Genomic DNA, 20358 nt, shown 5'->3' with positions numbered 1-20358 from the left:
ACTCTTGCTGGGGAAATCAATTTGTCCAGTTACAGAAGAAGCCAGTATCATCCATACATCTATATCTCAAATCTCAAGCTATAATTTTTAAAGTAAATTGATTGGTTTCTGGTAACTGGATAAATGTTTTTTTTTAGGTTAATTCTATAAAACTTTTACATAATATTATTTAAAAGAATAATTTTTATTTTTGTTTTGTATTGGAGACAGCTGATTTCCCTGGAGAAGGGAATGGCAACCCACTCCAGTATTCTTGCCTGGAGAATCCCATGGACAGAGGAGCCTGGAGGGCTACAGTCCATGGGGTCACAAAGAGTTGGACAAGACCGAGGAACTAACACACACACACACACACACACACACACACAGCTGATTTACAATGCTGTGTTAGTTTCAGGTGTACAGCATAGTGAAGAATAATCCATTTTAAAACCAAGTCCACTGGAGTAAACTGATCTGGAATCATCATTTGCAAGAGGAATACAAGGTTCCTAAAATACACAAAAAGCTAACATGCTTGTGTACGGTTTTCTAAATAACTTTATTTTACAATAATATTCTCCTTCCTATTTGACAATATGAAATTAACTCTCACCATTTGGCAAATAATTGTTTGATGCAGATGCCATAAGCTTCTTTTTTCCATTTGTAAACAACTGTTCACAGCATTGCCAATTGTTTGAAGAAAAAAACTTACTAGAATGTTTTCATGTGCTCAAAATAAAATCTGAAAAGCTTGTCAGAAAATCTTACTTTACCTCTGAATACAAGAATTCTAAATTTCCAGACCAAAACCAATACATCTGAGCATAATAATTGTCACAAATGAGAGAAAACAGCAACAAGTTACTAGAGTAAGTTTTAATGAGTAAACTATCCTTTTTGTTGTAGTCTAAAGCTGTTCCTACCAGAGCAGAACAATTTTACAAAAGGATAAAACCATTTCTAGATATATAGAGTCCTTTGTCACACAATCATATTCCACATTAGGTAGAAGACTGAATTGGAGAATGAAAAAAGAAAGTGAAATTAGGCAGAAAATCTCAGGCCAATCCTAATCCTACAAAGCACCAAAAGCTTGTGGTCAACTTTTCAGAACCTCTTTCTGAGTTTGAAAGTTACAGTATAATGAAATGCAGACACATGCATTTCCCTAATGTAGCAGGTATCTTAGATAATTAAAAGCAAACTCTGGAAATGGACATCAGAATATAAAGTTGTAAGAATAAGTAACTTTAAAAATCAAAGAAAGAAGAAAAGCCCTACAAAATATCATTAAGAAAAAATACTGCCTACTAAGCTAATGTTAGACCATGTGCAATGATGACAGCGTTAAAGGAAGGAAATGTCTGCCTATATGTTACTGAAGCTTCTAAGTTAATGCCAAAATAAATGATTAAAAACATCTCACTACAACATTTTCTTCAAACATCAAAAGGCAAAAGTGGTGTTTACAGGGTATTCTAACTCCAAGTGCTTCGTGAAGCATACAGCTCTACTTTCAAAGGGTCTCCCTAAAACAATCATATGCCAGTGGCACTACAGTTGGGTTCACTAAGAAATAATCTTAGCTCATCCTTTAAATTATTCCTGGAGAAAGAACACCAACCAAGTAATTCAAATCTGTAGAGGAAGGGAGTCCAAAAGCATGGATTGGTAATTTATTCAACTTGTGAATTCAGTTTGTAAATTCACTTTGATATATACACTCCTCATCTTCCTATACCCAAAGAATCTAATTAGGCATCAAAGTCTCAAATGTTTATTCTCCTTCAAAACCAGCACAATGCCCTGCTACCCTTACCACCTCATCATTCTTTTTAACTCTCCCCTTAATACACCACACCCACAACACCACACCCACACTCCACACAGCACACTGTCCTCATAAACAACCCAAACTCCTCACCCAAAGCACCTCATACTTAGAAGCCCCATATTTAATACCTTCAAACTCTACACACTCTTCATATAATACAGGAAACAATACACAGTCCACACACAAAACAACCCAACACAATACCACCTCACCCTATAAACCACATTCAAACCGTACATAACACATTCTACACACGCCCCAACATACCATAATCCCCCACAGCTCACAACACACACACATCCCAAGCCAGGTACTGTATAAAAAAAAAACCTAAACCACACAGCACTGCTGTGCTCAAACAAACGCTGTGAAGAGGCCACCCTTTGGGCACTGGGAAGCCACGAGGTTGGAGATGGGAGGATAATCGGGCCCAATACTTCACCTGAAAATCCGCCAGGATCATCTCCCGGTCCATGTTGGACGTCATGGCGGCCGCCGAGTTCCGCGGCTCCGGGAGCGAAGCGCGCACCTGGGAGGGAGACTGCGCCTCCTGCGGCCGTCGCCGCCGCCGCCGCCGCCGCCGGGCGCCGAAGGGCTGGCGGGCGAGCCGGCGGGCGGGCCGGCGGGCCGGCGGGCGGGGCAGTGCGGGAGGCTAGGCGCTCATGCACTCGGTAACCTTCAGGCGCCTGGGCCGCCCGCCTGTACCCTGTAGAGCCCGCTCCGCAGCCTCCCAGACAGAGAGGTTGGTAAGGATGTGGGTCCGGTCTTACTGTCGCCGGCCAGGATGAAGGCAGGTTGCGACACCGCGCACCCGGCTCTCTTCAGCGGCGGCGAGACCGGCGGGGGCGGAGAAAGACAGCGAAAAAGCAGGCGGGCAAACGCCACGGCCGCCTCCGCCTCCTCCGCTTCCTCCCAGGCCGCCGCCTCCGCCCCTGGTTGGCCAGAGCCAAGGCTGTCGCACATTTTGCCTGTCATCGAGGTCGCAAAGCGCCGCTTTGCGGCTGCCACGTGACTGCTCTCCTGTCAAGCGCTGGACTCGCGACTACCCGGCGGGGATCTGCGCGCGGCTGGCGGGGACGCCAACCTGAAACTGCGGGAGCTTGGAGTCCCGCAACAGGTTTTTCCGGTTTGAATCAAGCAAAGGCCTGAGGTACCGCCTCTCTCTGGCTGGGTTGGCGGTCAGTTTCTGCTCCTTACGTTGTTATATAGTAGCACACATACACGTCAGCCCTCACAAACCAACTCAGCACAGTCACAACCCGTCTAACAGCATTTCATAAATGTACATTTTCTCTAACAAAGTTTCACCAAAATACAACTTCATATACAGTCTTTTACGTCAACCTGTCAAAACCCACTTACACACTGTCATACTCGATCCCAAGCCCTGACGCTTGCATCTTCAGACATAATGTATAAAGGATGACGCCTTGCATCCTCAGACATAATTAACAAGGAGTAAGAAATAACCAGATTCCCACGGTAGTTATGGGGCAGACATGGAAGCTGAGAAAGGTGAGAATATCCATCCCAAGACAAAGATGATCAGGCTTTGAGCCAAAAATAGACAAAGACTATGTACAGTGAGAAGGAAATGGCAACCCGCTCCAGTGTTCTTGCCTGGAGAATCCCAGGGATGGGGGAGCCTGGTGGGCTGCCGTCTGTGGGGTCACACAGAGTCGGACACGACTGAAGTGACTTAGCAGCAGCAGCATGTACAGTGAAGTGTGATAGTTTGTAATTGTCGCTGGAGGAAGAGTGACAATAGAATTGGTTCAACTTTGACTTGGGAAGATATCATCTTCTGGATTGAACTAGAGCTTGTATTTGTCTTGGAAAGTATATAAAATCCTGAAAGTGTAAAGTAAGATGGATAATTTTGTGCTGTAGAGTTGAAATAGATAATAGTGAAATCACCATATAGAATCAAGGCCTAGATCTTTGTATTCCCTGAACTCGAAGAGCACTGTGGTGTTCCAAAGGTCTAGGTTTATTATGTGGGTTTTTTTTTTTTTTCTTTAAATGAAAACAGTCTGTATTTAGCCCAGAATCAGCTAGATAAGGAATAGAACCCTCCATAGTCATATGAATTGAAGGGTTTCCTGGTTAATTGCTGCCCCCCAAGGAATTCCAAAATAAAGCATGAATGTGAATCACGAGGTGAAACATACTACCAGCAATTTAAGTGTGGCAATTCACTTGTCCCATTCATATATGTCATTCTCAGCACAAAGCAAGTGAGCAAATCCTGCAACGTTGAGATTTTTCTGTGAGGAAATGTGTGTGTATCCGAGCCAATTCAAATCTAGTACTGCTCCCCTTTTCCCTCCCTTCTCTCCATCTGGAAATTAAAAGGATGTGGTAATGTAGAAACCAGGGAAGAGTACACTGAACATTCAGGAATATGGTTTCTAGTACTGCTTTCCCAACTAATTAGTTAGGGAAAACTGGATGGGTCACTTAGACTCTCTGACTCCAGCTTCTGACATGACTATTTCAGGTGATGAGAAAACAATTATGAAAATGCATGGAAGCATAAGATATTTTTACAAAACAAGCATAAACTGCATAGCATTACTAGGCTTGAGTTCTAGTTCTGCCCCTTGACAAAAACAAAAAACTTAGCTCTGAGTCTCAATTTATTTCTAAAATGGGGCTCATAAAACTTACTTCATAAGGTGATTGTTAATATTGAGTGTATAATGCTTGTGAAAACTTTTCAGAAACCTTAAAGCTGTCTAAACATATTAGTTGCTATTACTTGTATGTATGCATGTGTGCTAAGTCACTTCAGTCATGTCTGACTCTTTGCAACCCCACGGATTGCAGCCCACCAGGCTCTTGCAGGCAAGAATACTGGAATGGTTGCCATGCCCTCCTCCAGTATTACTTGTACACCAGTTCCTAAATGCTTTTCTCAGGATAACCTCTTTCATAAAACTTAAGCCAACAAGGACTCTCTTCCTTTCTAATCACTGCTTTAACGATCTTTACAACACAATTTAATACTCTGTAATTAAACTCTGTAATTTTTTTGTCTAATTGTTTCATCTACACATTTTAATATTTATTTTTGTTTATTTGGCTCCTCCAGGTCTTAGTTGCAGCATGTGGGATGTAGTTCTCGACCAGGGATCAAACTGGACGCCTGCATTGGGAGCTCAGAATCTTAACCACCACACCACCAGGGAAGCCCCTATGCATGTTTTAATCTCTCCTCAAAGTCTGAACGTCCCTTGAGATTATAAGCCATTTCATTCCATGTATTTTTATATTCACCATAGTTCATTCATGGCAAAGTCTTGGGTATATAACAACCAAAGCTTTTGAATTTATTTTTATTGGATGTCTAGTATGTACAGGTATTTTACACATCTTATCTCATTTAATGTTTACAACGGAATAAACAGAATAAAAAACTGCTCTGAGAAGTTAATAATGTGCCCAAAGTCATGCTATACAGTGAGGCTAGGTCAAAACTAGTGCTCTTTCCACTTACCTGTTGTTTCCCCACATTTTACCCTCCATAGTGTATAGTGAGGCGATTGATTCTTCTCTATGACCTAACTATTCATGGTTGGATATCCAGAGTAATTTTCTACCAGAAAAATAAATACTGAATTGAGAAAATTCATTTCACCAGAATTCCTTCCTTAAACAATTTCATTGCAGTGTCACAAACTAAGAGAATAAAAATGTATAGAGATTCTCTGTCCATAAACACGAGCAAAGAAAAATGGTTTTAATATATCCATCCTTAGTTGTTCTACTGCATGAACTCATGGAGCTCAGTCTAATTCAAATATAGATCTTTCTCTAGAATCTCCATGTTCTTTGATCTTCAGTTCAGTTCAGTTCAGTCGCTCAGTCGTGTCCGACTCTTTGCGACCCCATGAATCGCAGCACACCAGGCCTCCCTGTCCATCACCAACTCCTGGAGTTCACTGAGACTCATGTCCATCCAGTCAGTGATCCATCCAGCCATCTCATCCTCTGTTGTCCCCTTCTCCTCCTGCCCCCAATCCCTCCCAGCATCAGAGTCTTTTCCAATGAGTCAACTCTTCGCATGAGGTAGCCAAAGTACTGCAGTTTCAGCTTTAGCATCATTCCTTCCAAAGAAATCCCAGGGCTGATCTCCTTGCAGTCCAAGGGACTCTCAAGAGTCTTCTCCAACACCACAGTTCAAAAGCATCAATTCTTCAGCGCTCAGCTTTCTTCACAGTCCAACTCTCACATCCATACATGATCTTACCATTCTTCTTTCGAAAGGAAGTTTTATTTCATATTTTTTCAAATATATATATAATATAATCTATTTGTAAATATTTTGATAAATTTTTAGTTGTAATAATTTTCAATTTATCTAATACTTGCAAACATAGTACAGAATGTTCCTTTAATCCAGCTTCCTCTAATGTTACCATCTTACACAACCATGGTACTGCTATCAAAACTAAGAAATTAACATTGGCATAATACTGTAATGTTTCAGAGACTCTATTTGGATTTTTACATTAATGTACTTTTTCTGTTCCAGGGTCCAAGCCAGGATTAATGGTTCTGTTTCCTTAGCCTCTTCCAATTGTTAACAATTACTCAGTCTTGACTTTTGAAGAATAGTGGTCAGAACTTTACAGAATGCCCCTCAGTTTGGGTTTGTCTTATAATGTCTTCTCAGAATAATGCTGAGTTTATGGATTTAGGGGAGACCACAAACATAATATGTCCTGATCACATCATATCAGGGACACATGATATCAACATGACTTATTATCGGGGGTGTTAAGCTTGATCTTTCAATTAAGTTAACCAAGTTTTTAAACTGTTACTCAATTATAAATCATGAGATTAATGCTACTACAGTTAGATCCACACTCAAGTAATCAAAAACATATTATATATAATGATTTAATGTTCCTTAAGGCACTAGTGCCTGATCCTGTCTCGTTTTTTTTTTTTTTCCTTTCTTTTACAACTTATTACAGAGAAAGGGAAAAGGATACAGGCCAAAACCAGCCCATGGAAGAAGCATTTAGAGAAAAATCTGGAAGGGTTCCAAACACAAAGCTTCCAGAGTCCTGGACTCTGAAGTAGTGGAAAAGGCCTAACATTTGGGAATCCAAGATCTGAGTTCAAATCTTATATCCACTACCTACTGGCCTTAGTCACAATTTCTATAAATCTCAATTCCTTCACCTGAAAAGAATGAGGAGATAGTTTTATTTACATCCCAGAGATGTTGTAAAGATTAAATAATGTATACATCGTATGTTATATCCAGGAAACACTACACAAATATTAATCGTTGCCATTATAAACTTTTGAGTTGCTTACTGTGCATTTTTTTCTCACTTTACAAAAAGACTTCCATAAGTGGTATGAGAACCCATATGAAAAAGCCTACTGAATCTCAGAAATAAAATGCCAAATGCCATTTCATTATGCCACAATAATGAAATGATGAAAAGTTCCCCTGAGTGTACCAACCTGTTTCCTACCTCTCTTGGATCTATAAATATAATAAAAGGAAGATTTTGAAACTGTGTAAATAAATTGTAAATACCATATATACATACCCATAAGTCATTCAGAAACTATGCATACTTAAGTCAAAGAGGGGGAAAGCACAAAGGAATTTGATTATAGTCTTTCTATAAGTCCTTTAAAATAAGTATGAATTGCTGAAAAGAAAAAGTTTCCATGACTGTTTGTATTTTATACCCAACTAAAAGGCTCTGTTTCAGTGTTTGAGATGTGCCATTACTGTGTTAAAAGACAAACTACTATTTTCAATATAGTAGATTCTTAACTGTAAATCTTTCTTGTATACCACGTTAGAATGTAAGCTTGTTGACCGCAGAGATACTCACCTTTGAATCTATTTCAGTGAACTAGCAATCAATATGAGATTTTCATTGAGGGTCCTCTGTAGTCTTACTTATGCTTTCTGAACTAAAATTGTAACTTCTGTGCCTCTGGACTGCCAGTTCTGGGTTATACAATAAGCAAACAAAGTATATGCTTTAGGACACCAGCAAAGCCAAAGTGAAAAACAAACACACACATACACACACAACTTCCTTAAATTGTTTAATATTTCAGCAAAATCACTCAAGTAGTAAGATGGGAAAAGTCAGAACCTTGTTGGACTTCTTCACATTTATTTTTTGGTCTTGTATTATTTTTATTTACACATTAGGTGAATTGGTGGGACATCAAAATCTTTTCAGTGCTTAGGATCTCCAAAAATCTTAATCCAGCTCTGTAGGCATCTTAAATTACCCTAAATTTTATTTCTTGTTATTCAGCAAAAAGAATTTTATTTCATGAAAATTATAATCCATGTATACCTATACTTCACATGAGTACAATTTAAGAATCTTCCTTATTACACTGTCTTCTCTTAGAAACCATAATAAATGCTAGACAGCAACTCTCATAAGTTGGATTAATGCCAGTTACCTTATCAGCCAACAATACTACTATATCATCACACACCCTCCAGCTGTACTGAAGGATTACATATTAATTTCCCAGAATAATCAGAAGTAAATTATATTATTTATGGTATTTACTGGTATATATGGAATCCTAAAAGTTCTATTTGAAATGTCTAAATACACGTAAGAAGCAAGAGGAGTTAATTTCTTGTGTTGTAGTTCATGTTTGATTCACATTTCAAGTTTAGTCACCTAAGAAAATAGCTCTGGTTATTTTTCTGTTAACAATTCCGTTAAAGGAAACACCACCAGATTGTTCAAAGTTTGAACTCTCCCTCTACCTACCAGGCAATCTGTTGCTAATGACTATCCAGATGTTGTTGGTGTGTTTCGTTGCTAATACCTACAGTGTACCTCAAAGAGCTCGGTATAGATGTTGCTTGAAAATATGCTTGCTAGAGGCCGGTAATAATTAGACCACCTGTCACTTTTTGTTTGGTTTCATTTTGCCCACTGGGTGCATCATGCAACAGTGTTGGATATTTTTAAGACCAAAAAATATAGAAAGCAGTAATTAATTAATCTTACATAGCTAAAAAAGGAAGTAAAAGTACAGAGAACTGGTACCTCGGACGACTGAAATAAACATTAGGGAAGATATTATTCCTTTACATTTAGACACCCCTCCCCCACCCCAAACAAGTCCCATCTAAAGTAGTCAGAGAGAACTTTGACAAAAACAAATGGCCTTCTTAGAAAACCCTTCCCAAGACCTACTTTAAAAAAATTTTTTGGCTTTAAAGTTAATTGCTTTTCTCCCTTTCCCCAAAGAAATGGAATATTTCCGTTTCAAGTCCCTGGAACATTAAGGCTTCAGAGTTCGTCGTGATTTCTTACCTACACCATGCCTTTAGTTTTCGTAACAATCAGTCTAGAAAAGACTTTTGCTTTTTCTGAGCACAGTTTTTTGCTGTCAGTCAGGTCTCTCCCTCCATCCCCGCGGCCACCTCGGCCCACCGCGGCCCTGGGCGTTGATCTGGCAGGTGCGGGGCCGAAGCGCTGGACTGAGAAAGAGGCCGAGTTTGCACAGAGCGCGCCACGGAGGTGGCGGCGGCAGCGGCAGGCCTGGCCTCCCGAATTTCGAGAGCCTGGCCGGGGAGCGCTGAGGCGGGCGGCCTGCCCCGCCAAGGCCGGGGAAAGACTAGCTCCGCGCCAGCCTCCTCTCTGCCTTCCAACAGTCAGCGCCGCCGAGCCTCCGAGGCCCTGCGGCTCTCCGCACCCTTAATTAACAAGCCTCGTTTCCCCACCTCCGGCCCCGCCGGCCTCAGGACAGCTCGGGGTTTCACGTCGCACCCTCCATTCCGCCCGCCAGCCAAAGGAGGCCAAACCCGGCTTTGCCGGGCCGAAAGCCGCTCCAGCCCGGGCCTGGCCGCTGGGCTGGCGGGTGGGAGCCAGCGCAGGAGACAGCGAGGGAAGCGGAGAGCCGGGAGGCGGGAGAAAGGGCGCGGGGCTGGGGGCGGGGCGAACCGGGCTGAGAGCTCGAGCGCCACCAGGGCGGAGGGCGGGGCGTGGGCGGCGCCCGGCCTTCCCGCTCCCGCGGTGCTGTAACTCCGCCGAGCCTCCTTAAAACTCTGCCGTTAAAATGGGGGCGGGTTTTTCAACTCAAAAAGCGCTCAATTTTTTTCTTTTCAAAAAAAGCTGATGAGGTCGGAAAAAAGGGAGAAGAAACCGGCACCGTCTCTGCAGCGGCAACAGAAGCAGCAATTGTTTGAGCGAAAAAAGAAGCGAGGGAGGGAAGGAAAAGACCAGAAAGGGGCAAGACGCACAAGTGTCTGTAGGGGTGAAGGGAGCAGGGACCAGTGATTTGGGGGGGACCGGCTACAAAAGAAACTGTCACTGGGAGCGCTGCGGCTCGGGAGGAAGCGGTGCTACCCGGCTAGGCTCCCGGGCACAGCTGGCTGGCGGCCGCTGCCCTATCGGCGGCACAGGCTGGGGGCACAGGCCAGGGGACTGCGAGAGGTTGGCGAAGTGGCACAGGGCGCCGAAGCCGTTGAGCTCTCGCCGAGGGCGGAACTGGCTGCGCCCTGGAATTGCGGCGACTCGCAATACTCAGAGCTTGGCCTGAGACTTCCTAGGACCCTTCCGATCTCTGGAGCCCTCAGAAAACCGGGAAAGTAAGGAAAAGAAGCGGCGGTCGCTCAATGAGCTTCTACATTAGGAAGTCTGAACTGGCTCGGTTGTAGGCGGGAAGTTACCAGTGGGCTGCCCCGTGCAGCCGCGATGCTGCAGCGCGCTGCCTCAGCAGCCGGGGCTCCATAGACACTTCCCGCATCTCTCTACCCCTTCCTCACGCTGCTGGGCGTCCCAGGACCCGGTGGGGCCGGCATGACCGGCTTGCCGGGGGCCCGCCGCGCGCCCGGCCGTCTCCGGAGACGCGCGCCGAGCCTGGCTCCCACGGCCTCTCAGGCTCGGCAGGGCTGCGGTAGCCCGGCGGGCGGGCTCCGGAGCCCTCCCGCAAGGCATTAGCCCGCAGCTCGGCCTGGACGCGGATTAAGACTCATCCGGAGAATCGAAGGCCACGGAGGAGTCCTTACGACCTGTAACTTGAGGGCCACGGAACTGCTACTCTCGTTTGATTTTGGTGATCATCTTTAACCCCCGGAGCACATCAGCATCCAGCCACCGAGGCGCTCTCCCTGCAGCGGAGGACTCAGAACTACCCCTTCGCCGAGACGGATGGAGACCGAGCCCCTCGGAGGACCTGCCCCTGCGGTACTGGCTCGCGCGGCTCAAGTCACTGCTGAGAACAAGGGTGGGTTAATACCTTTTCTTCCCCCATGTCTCTTTTTCCACGGTATTTTCTGCCCTAACCTAGTCCCTTAAATCTCCGCATACATTCCTCCTGGGGATCTGTAGTGTAGGTACGTGCCAGCTCTGCCTACATTTTACGTCCAGAGTAATTTACCAGGAATATATGTGTGTCTGTATATCTCTCAGTTTAATCACCAGAATTCTTCATAGGGGTTAAGCTAAAAAGCGAGGAGCGGAGCCCCTCTCCAATGGCTCAGTTTTGCTGAATAATCACGTGTGAATCGAGGGGCGGGCTTTTGGCAGGCAGATCTTACTAGTATTTACTACCAAGCTCTACTCCAGATTAACCATCCCAGTCCTTCTGTCAGTCTCCGATGCCATCATGCAGCCTGGTTAGGAGCGAAGGAAAGGGGAAAAAGAAAAACAACTAATTCATCTTTTCCCGATCGTCAGGACCCTAAAGAATGGCCGAGCCTTGGGGGAACGAGTTGGCGTCCGCAGCTGCCAGGGGGGACCTAGAGCAACTTACTAGTTTGTTGCAAAATAATGTAAACGTCAATGCACAAAATGGATTTGGAAGGACTGCGCTGCAGGTTGGTATCCAGAGAGGTGGGGAAAACAGGTCAACAATGTTGCCTACGTGACCCGGGTTTCTAGAATAATAGCTTTCAAGCTTTCAGGGGTACTAAATTTCACTGTTCTTAAAACTAGTTGGTTGCCATATTTTATATCTTTAAGTGGATCCAACTCCCCAAAATGACGTACTTTGAACAAACTCGTCAAATCCAATAACATCCTCTATATCAAGTGGGTTCCAGGTTTGGTCTTAATTTTTGGAATGTTTTTGTGACTGTGGGGATTGTATACCAGTCGTAGCAGCGCCGAGTTTTTTTGGTTTTTTTTTTTTTAGACAGTTCTGTAAACACGTTATTATGATTATTATTTGAAGTAAATACACTGCTATTAGTGGTTTCCGTACTTTGCTCCAATAATTGACTTTAACGTTAATTTTCCTGACTACTGGGGAGGGTATTTTTCCTTCAAATGCTTCAAGTTTTGACAAACGACCTTTCCTCGTTTGGAATGGGTGGCCTGGGCACGGGCACAGGATGTACATTTCACAGTTAATATAATACCATCCACCCATTCAGGATTGAGTAGGAATAAAAAGTTGAATTTTCTAATCAGAGCTCAGTTTATAGTGTTTTTGTCTCTGCGGTCTTACCGTGGTATGTTCTAATTTTTAGTAATTAGATTTACAAGCAACAAATGAAACATGTTCAGCTGCCAAGTATTGTACCTGATAACTTTTTTCCTCCTCTGAACGTTATCATGTAACTTGGTTGCAAGGCTTAGAAACAGAAAAATGGCAAAGTAGTCTCAAACAGTTGCTTTATCTGAGTTCTGATGATATTCTTATAAGCAGTTCGTATTTGAAATGCAACACTTAAAGCTGTTTTTGAAAATCCACTGGGGAGAGGGTTTTTAGAGTGCTTTGTTTTTATTTGCAAGAATGAAAAATTTAAGTGACAGGAGATGTACTACTAACAGACGAAAATCATACACCCTGTATATTTTAAATCAGAATACACTGACTTTGCAAAAATTTCAGTATTAAAGAAGCTTATAGATAGATACTAAATTATTTATCTTGTTATTTCAGATATATTAAGTGGGGAAAGGATTTTTTTATTTTTCCACCTCGTAGTTTTTAACAGGTATTGTGATGATAGTAATGTCATAAATTTAATATATTGAAATTTTTCCTATTGAACATTCAAATATTATATAAATCTCACAAAGAATGAGCCACTTAACCCTGTAAGAATAGGATCTTGCAGGACTTGTGACGAGCAGGAAAACTAGGAGATTAATACTGCAAAACAAAAGTTTTGACAAACATTTTTAATACAACTCTGCAGTCTTGTTTATATTAAACATACTTATCAAGATATTAGCACCCACTTATTGTGGCTTAGTCGTAGTACATATAATGAAACACACACAAACAGGAGTCTCAAAGCTTGTTTTCAGTATGTATAATCCTGACTGAAGTTGTATCATAACTCAAGAAAGAACTTTCTTTCAAAACAGTTTCCAGCATTGCTATTATTTTCTGTGGAATATGGCAAAATTTCTCCTACAGTAATGTTTATTTAACTGAATTACAAAAGGTTTTTCCCTCTTCCTAGTGTTAGCCTCTCAATCAGGATAATATCAAAGGCCCTGATCGTACATTTGCTTTACAAAGATCCAAGGTGTCTGTCTCCTATTTTTCTCAGTTCAGGTCCTTAAATGTAACTAAATATTTAGAGGCAGTTGTGGTAAAAATTAGATTGTGTTAATTTTTAATAACCAAAAAGTGTATTTCACCTAAGTTCTTAAAAAATAAATTATGTATCATTTTTAACCACTGCCCCAAAGTAAAGGCCAAAAGTCAGCAGAGTTTTATCAACAGGGAAGCTTAACATCTTGGTCATCTATATAGTTTGAATTAATAAAATATTATTCATTCTAAATATATTTTATATTACTTAATTTGTGATTTTTAAAACAAACATTCTAAAGAGATAGATCAGCTTTGTATGTTTTTCCAGGATGTATTTAATTTCGAGTGTCTACTATGCAATCTATTTACTATAACTTTAGGTTATTATGAATATACCTAGGAATAAAACAATTAAAATGCTGAAATTTCCTTGCATGTTAATGAGACTATATTTTTTCACAACTAGATTATATGTATTGTATAATTTCATGCTGCTGTACAAAATACTTTATAATTATGAGAGCCTAATAGAGACCTCTTATTAGAGTGAAATATATTCAAACACCAGTACATAAGTCTTTATCATGTAAATTAGTTGTATGTTGATAGCAAATTTTAATATCAAATTCTGGCTTTTAAAATATTGGCAGTTTACAAATAACTATTCCTAAATGCCTGATAATAACTGCAAAAGGAAATAAGATGAGGTCACCAGTTGATTAACAAACAGGCTGAAACCACAGACAAAGCTTTCTATGTCCCAAAATATACGTTAAATATCTTACTTTCTCTTCTTTTGCTCAATTGAAAATTTGGAAACTAGCTAGAACTTTTTAGGAGACAGTAAGTAAAATAGTAGAATGACTGTTCCATTCCTTTTAAGAACAGTTGCCATACAGTCTTTTCCTGTCTAATATAAGGCATATCATTAATATGTTATGTTTTAGATAAATCAGTATCATTGGCAATGTAAAAAACACTTGCTTTAAAAAAAAAACACTTTAATATTCAATAACGTTTTAATTTTTCAAGTGGAGGATTCTAAAAACTAAATACACCTAGTAACCCACATGAAATAATTGCAAAGAAAAAAAAACATTTAAAAATTACTTGGAAACTTCGGGCTTATCTGTTTGGAGAGAACTTGTGAAAATTAATAATTTAAGAAAATACCAGGTTTGGATTTTTAAGAGATCATTTTTACACTAGTAAAATCAGCCTAGATGGAGTCTGGTGTGTGGAAATATTTCTTTGAGGATTTAAAGAAGCTCATTCTCCTTCTTTTTAGCTATTTATAAAATTTTTACCCACATTTAATTTTACAGAACAGGCACATTTTATGAACATGATGAACCAAACAGAAGATTTACTTAAATCTCAAATTCCATTTCTTTTATTTTAATAAATTCATGAAATTACACTAACTCTTTATGGGAGACAGAGAGCTGAGTTGTCAGTGAATTTTGTACAATCGCACTCATTCTATTTTTATTAATCGATATATCCTACTTTGGGGCTCGTTTAAGATATTCCATCATAGAAGCTCAATTTTTAGAAGTTTTCTTCTACGTTTACTCATCTGCTGCAACTGAGCCCTTCAAACTCCATCACATGGGTCTTCCCAAAGCACTCCTTCACCAAAAAAAGTTACATAAATAGAAAGATGGATATTCTAAAAGAGTCTTGTAGTAGGAGCGCTTGAAGGATTCTACCGTTTTTTCTCCTCTTCTAGGTTATGAAACTTGGAAATCCGGAGATTGCCAGGAGACTACTACTTAGAGGTGCTAATCCCGATTTGAAAGACCGAACTGGTTTCGCTGTCATTCATGATGCGGCCAGAGCAGGTTTCCTGGACACTTTACAGACTTTGCTGGAGTTTCAAGCTGATGTTAACATCGAGGATAATGAAGGGAACCTGCCTTTGCACTTGGCTGCCAAAGAAGGCCACCTCCCCGTGGTGGAGTTCCTTGTGAAGCACACGGCCTGCAAAGTGGGGCATCGGAACCATCAGGGGGACACCGCCTGCGACTTGGCCAGGCTCTACCGGAGAAACGAGGTCGTTAGCCTGATGGAGGGAAACCGGGCGGAGGGAGCTGCGAATCTGCAATGAATGTGGGGAGGGCTCTCCCACACTGTCTTCTGTTTTGTCAGTTAATTGATTGGCTGTCCTATTTTAATATCATTTGTTAAAATTCAGTTTTGTCATATTTTAAGCAGCTAGTTAAAGCCTCTGAAACTGCTAAGTGGAAATCTTACTACAGCTTTATGAATATATTTAAGCAACATCTCTTTCACCTGCAAAACCCTGAGTTCTAACATGTAATTGCAAAAGCTTTGGCTTTCTTCTGAATATTTTATCTTTCCCTGACTTTTCTCCTTGCCTCTCCCTTTGCCAGTCTCAGTACCCAACTTGGAGACTTTGTTTTTAAAATGGTTTGTCCTGATGTTTCTTTTGCCTGATTAAAACACATTTTCAAAACAGGACAATGTTTTCTGTGATTTCCACGCCTCTTATAATCCACATGTGATATGCTTCTTGCTAAGGAGAACTAAACTGAAAGATCATGGTGTTTTAAGTCTTGACATCAGAACTAGACATATTCTATTGATGATCCAGTTAAATGCTTTTCTTTCTCTCCTCATGCCTCCCAGCAAAGATTTTACTTGATGCCTAATATGTATGCTTTAAAATAGAGTAAGAACAACATTTTTTTGGAAATCAAACCTGAAATTACCTCAGTGTAGATTTATCCTAATATTTGATCTTCCTTTTTTCTCAAAGTTAAGTTAAATCGTTGAAAAACAGGTTTCAGAAGTAACGATCTGGAATCAAATATATGTTAGCCCTAAAAGCCACTTCAAAAAGAAATTGCCATTAAAAAGTGCTTCCCATTTGTTGATTTTTTTAAAATCACAAAATGAAACAATTGGTTAAATAGTATATTTCCCAAAAGTATACCATAAGTATGCTAAATGTAACAATGGCTTTTTCTCCCTGAAATACCAGAAGTGTAAAATTATAAAATGTTTAAGTATTAAAGTGCACTGCAAATACCAATATTGAGGTGATAAAAAGCTTAGCAAGAACATATATATATTAATTACATGTGTCATTATTTATTTAGGGGCTACAGTATAATAAATATAGAAACTTTTACAGTAAATAAATAGGCCACTCCTACACATAGTACTTGATTCCCTCAAAACTTTTTAGTAAAGGCATATAAAACTCTTAATAATACATCTAGCTAAAAATTTTTTTGAATGAAATAGAAATATCAAATTTCCAAGAGAATTTTCCTGTATCTACTACTTAATGTTATTTTAAAGATTTCACCAAAGGATTTCAATGCAGTTACCTCTTATAAATTTATAAATACTTTATTCTTCATCTCCCACATGAACAAAAATGTTTTATGTAAAAGGTCCCTCCTTCTGTTTCATAAGCTCCCTGCCCTCGCTCCAAAAAGAACAAAATACTTGAAGGTTTATTGAAGGACATGGTTCTGATGCTTGCCCTAACAAGGATTGGAAGGTTGCAGACAAGTGGTTTTCGATAATTTATTTTTCATAGTAGTATAAAAGAATATGCAAGAAAAAATCCTTTTCATTTGGCATTTTAAGTTCACCTTCCCTATGTCAAGTGCAACAAGACTTCAACTTCTGCCATCTCAAACCACAAGTTACTGAAAAAATTTATTTTTGACAGCAACATGAAATTAAATGTAAAACACTTATTTTAAAGTTTAGGAAAAAAGTAGAAATTGAGATGATTTTGAAAGAAAAGGGTGTATTTTGTATTTAAAAACTAGAATCAATATACAAAATACACTGCTTGAGTAAGCTGAATACTTTCTAAACACAAGACTATTACTAAAAATAAAAGTAATACTTCTTACAAGTTGCAACTGTAAAAGATAAATGTTTCTTAAAGTCGATTTAATGGACTTTTCAGTATCCACCAAGGATAAGCATTAAAATCGCTCTTTAGCTATTTCGAATATAGGATGTTCATTGAAGTTAAAGAGCGGTACTTCTGCGCTTGCCTTAGTCTCAGATGGTCGGAGCACGGTGAGGAGAAAGAGCTCTCTCTCTCTTCATCAGCCTAAAACTTGCCTAGACATTAAAACATCGCCACTTTTCTTTGGTTCTTCGCAGGAAATAGCTTTGCTAATCTAAGTATTTTAGAAATGAGTTGTGTGGTCCCCTCTAGGAAATATGAAAAGCCATTATTCAATCTCTTAAAAACCTCGACAATATTCAGTAAGACAAATACACCGAAATGTATAGGATGGAAGAAACTATACTGCAGAGTTTAACGGGGTTTAATTTACAGCCAGCTGAGACCGGAAAGGATCTGAGCTTTTTCAGATGCAGAGTAGAGAGGCAAGTGCTAATCAATGAAGTGACCAGGGCCTCAGGGGACGAAGACAGAGAAAGAGTGGCGCGGCAGTAGGCAGAGATGCGTTTCTCAATTATTCTCTGAGCCCGCATCCACGTCGGGAAACTCAGGCTTAGCCTTTGCTCAGTAAAATGAACCCCCGGCATATACCTGGGGCAAAGCAGGGCCGGTGAGGGGTTGCGGGGAGGGTGGGGGAGAACACCAAAAGGACCTCAGTCCATGTTCTGGTCTCCAAGCCACCAAGCAAACTGCACTTTATCATTTTTTGGTAGTAAATCAATAGTTCTCTGATAAACAATACACATCTCCTAATAGTGTGATGAGCTCCTACAAACACACACCACGCTGGGAGACCAATAAATGGATAAAATATTTCTGTCCCAGGAAAGCATTTCAATTAGTAATATTGTAAATGTCCCTGATAATGTGGGTCAAACAAACGTTGTGGAATCCGTAGCCCCGGACTGGTTTCGAAATCTCAGTTCCCAAAAAGGTGCTTTCGGCTTTTGCCGGGGGAAGAAGTAATCGTCCAGAAGTGCTGAAAGAGCACAGTGCTGGAGCGAGAAAGGGTCGTACTCCCAGCCTTCCTGACTGCCCTAAGCGACCTTCATCAAAAAGGAGGGGGGTAGGGTGAGGGGTGGAGGGGGAAAGTCCGGGTCTTGGTCTATGGAGACTGCTTTGATTTTTACACCACAATTTCAAAATAATCAGATTCACGTTAGGGACCTAATGAGAGGCTGGAAACAAGCTTCCAGCCTAAGACTCGGGGTAAAAAGGCTCTGCCCGTCGTCAACCCAAGTCCTCTATGGAGGGGCTGCAGAGTCATCCTTTCTGTTCCTTCGAAATTCTCCAGACTCCAACCGCAGCTCCCGGCTCCCTAGCGAGGAAGCTGGAGCCCAGAGCTCCCTCAGGGCGCGCAGAAAAGCCCGGGGTGGGGGTGGGGGAGTTTCAAAACCGTTAGCTCGCGTTGTGTTTTTTTTTTCCCCTCCCTCGCTAAGGTTTCTTTTCTTTTCTCTTCCTGTCCAAATATTTCAAATTTCCGCGCCTTAAATAACAGTCTCCTTTTATTTAGTTAGTTTCCTCGGCAGGTTTGGCCGCCCGCTTGTCTCTGCCCCCCAGCGGGCCCGGGGCGCCTTGGATGCCTCGGTGCTGCCTGCAGCCCCTGTGCGCTGCCCCCCGGCCCAGCCAGCGCGGCCCGGAGCGCGGCCGCCGGAGCCACAGCCCCCTCTTGCCGCGACCTCGCCTGACCCGACTCTCCCAGCACCCAGAGCCAACTAAGGCCGCCCCCCGCCCGGACGCTCGTCTGCTCCCAGCTCGAGACTTCCCTCCCCGGACTTTGGAGTCTCTTCTGCTTTGGGGTTTGGAACCCGATCGCCCTGGAGCGGCTGAAGAGCCGCGGCGATAGGAAGGCAGCGGAGGAGGCCAGTGGCCGGAGACTGCCCCAGCCCCCACCCCGCGGGTAACCTTGGAGGCGCCCTCGGAGTGAGTGTGTGCGCTGCTGCGCCAGCCGGCTGGGGCAAGCGGGCGCACGGCGCGGCAGGCAGGAGGCGGGAGCGGGGGCGGGGAGGGGGAGCGGGCCCCGGTGCCTCACTGCAACCGCCAGAGCGCCCCGGGTGCTACGGGCTGCCAGGGCGGCCAGGGTTCCCCGGCCCTGGCCCTCAGGCAGCGGTCCCTGAGGAGGCGGCGGCCATCCCTCTGGATGGTTCCGGCGACCTATGCCTGAGGACTGGGGCCGGAGGGCGACTTGGGAGCAGGGGCGAGCGGGCCGGTGAGTGCCTAGCTCTCCGCAGAGGTGAGCTGGCGGCGGGACCGGGCGCGGCGGCTGGAGCAACTCCATGCCCAATGCCAATGCCAGCACTCCCTCCCCCTCCCCCCGTGACAGCTGAGGACAGCCGGGCTCCGAGCCTCACGTCCAACTGCGAGGAGGCAATTGCCTCTCCGGCTTCTCACCCTCTTCGACTGTCCGAAAAGTCCTATGGTGTTGCCCTTACCCACAAATTATTAGACGTCCGAGACTGAAAATGCACATTCATTCGGAAAGACCCTCAGCTTGAAACACTGAGAATTGTAGGCCCGTCGGGACTTTGGGTGGGGCTGGGGTGCGCAAAACACCTAGAAGTGGTCTTGTTTTTCAACCCGGAATAGAGCCGAAAATCCAGTAAGGATCTTCAGCGGTGCCTGAAAAGATTAAAAACTCTGCAGATCTGGATATTCACTTGGTAAATCAAGTTTCCAGTGAAATGTTTTGCCATCTGCTATAGAAACATTGTGCGAGCTTCAGGTGTTAGGATGTGGGTTTGGAATTTTCTGTGCTGTCTTTAATCCTCAAAGACATTCAATAACAGCATGGTAACACACCCGGCAAAGGAGCAGAGGTTATCCTTGCCACCACAGCACCTGCAAAAGCACAAGTGGGTCTCCTTCCTAAGTTCTAAAATGGCTTCAGGACGGTCCAGAGGTACCAGCACATAAGAGGAGAGGGACAGGGGGCTGAAGGAGTTTGCACATTTTCTAAAACTACACAGATACTGTTATACTAAGAGTGTTTGACCTCATCTCTCCTCTCTCCAGTCACCACTGGTCAAGGAAGATTTTCAGTGTAGGCCTATTCAATAAT

General features: G+C 42.4%; 2 protein-coding genes and 1 long non-coding RNA gene across 6 annotated transcripts in view; 2 read left to right on the top strand and 1 right to left on the bottom strand.

The window, feature by feature from the left end:
- Positions 1 to 2720, bottom strand: part of FAF1 (Fas associated factor 1) — a 497629-nt gene extending 494909 nt beyond the window's left edge. For 2 of the 3 annotated variants that reach the window (XM_059884654.1, XM_059884655.1), the window contains exon 1: positions 2262 to 2666. In XM_059884654.1, coding sequence (XP_059740637.1) covers positions 2262 to 2306 — 45 coding nt within the window. In that variant the 5' untranslated portion in view covers positions 2307 to 2666. Of the gene's footprint in view, positions 1 to 2261 lie in introns of all 3 variants that reach the window. The other variant, NM_001046318.1, reaches the window with a different exon arrangement.
- Positions 2721 to 2829: 109 nt separating this feature from the next.
- On the top strand, positions 2830 to 5242 carry LOC112446016 (uncharacterized). Its single transcript, XR_003034067.2, has 2 exons — positions 2830 to 2969; positions 4914 to 5242. It is a non-coding gene; the product is annotated as an uncharacterized lncRNA (long non-coding RNA).
- A 4628-nt stretch (positions 5243 to 9870) lies between these two features.
- On the top strand, positions 9871 to 15826 carry CDKN2C (cyclin dependent kinase inhibitor 2C). 2 transcript variants are annotated; one of them, XM_005204535.5, is made up of 3 exons: positions 9871 to 11071; positions 11524 to 11663; positions 15072 to 15826. In XM_005204535.5, exons 2-3 carry the CDS (start codon positions 11535 to 11537, stop codon positions 15447 to 15449), a joined length of 507 nt encoding a protein of 168 aa, XP_005204592.1. In that variant the 5' UTR covers positions 9871 to 11071; positions 11524 to 11534; the 3' UTR covers positions 15450 to 15826. The 2 variants fall into 2 exon arrangements, with proteins under 2 accessions (XP_005204592.1, NP_001094524.1); NM_001101054.2 differs by lacking the exon at positions 9871 to 11071 and having other exon boundaries at positions 11420 to 11663; positions 15072 to 15823.
- Positions 15827 to 20358: the final 4532 nt, after the last annotated feature.

The sequence above is a fragment of the Bos taurus genome, chromosome 3 (assembly GCF_002263795.3).
Source record: "Bos taurus isolate L1 Dominette 01449 registration number 42190680 breed Hereford chromosome 3, ARS-UCD2.0, whole genome shotgun sequence".
Taxonomy (NCBI): Eukaryota; Metazoa; Chordata; class Mammalia; order Artiodactyla; family Bovidae; genus Bos; species Bos taurus.
Note: the sequence above shows the minus strand (reverse complement) of the source record. Positions and strands in the feature narration are given on the sequence as shown.

Excerpts from the sequence above, each read along its gene's own strand:
- CDKN2C (XM_005204535.5), top strand. The coding sequence starts at position 11,535 with ATGGCCGAGCCTTGGGGGAACGAGTTGGCGTCCGCAGCTGCCAGGGGG. Across the intron at positions 11,664-15,071 it reads TTGGAAGGACTGCGCTGCAG|GTTATGAAACTTGGAAATCC; the intron begins GTTGGTATCCAG and ends CTCCTCTTCTAG.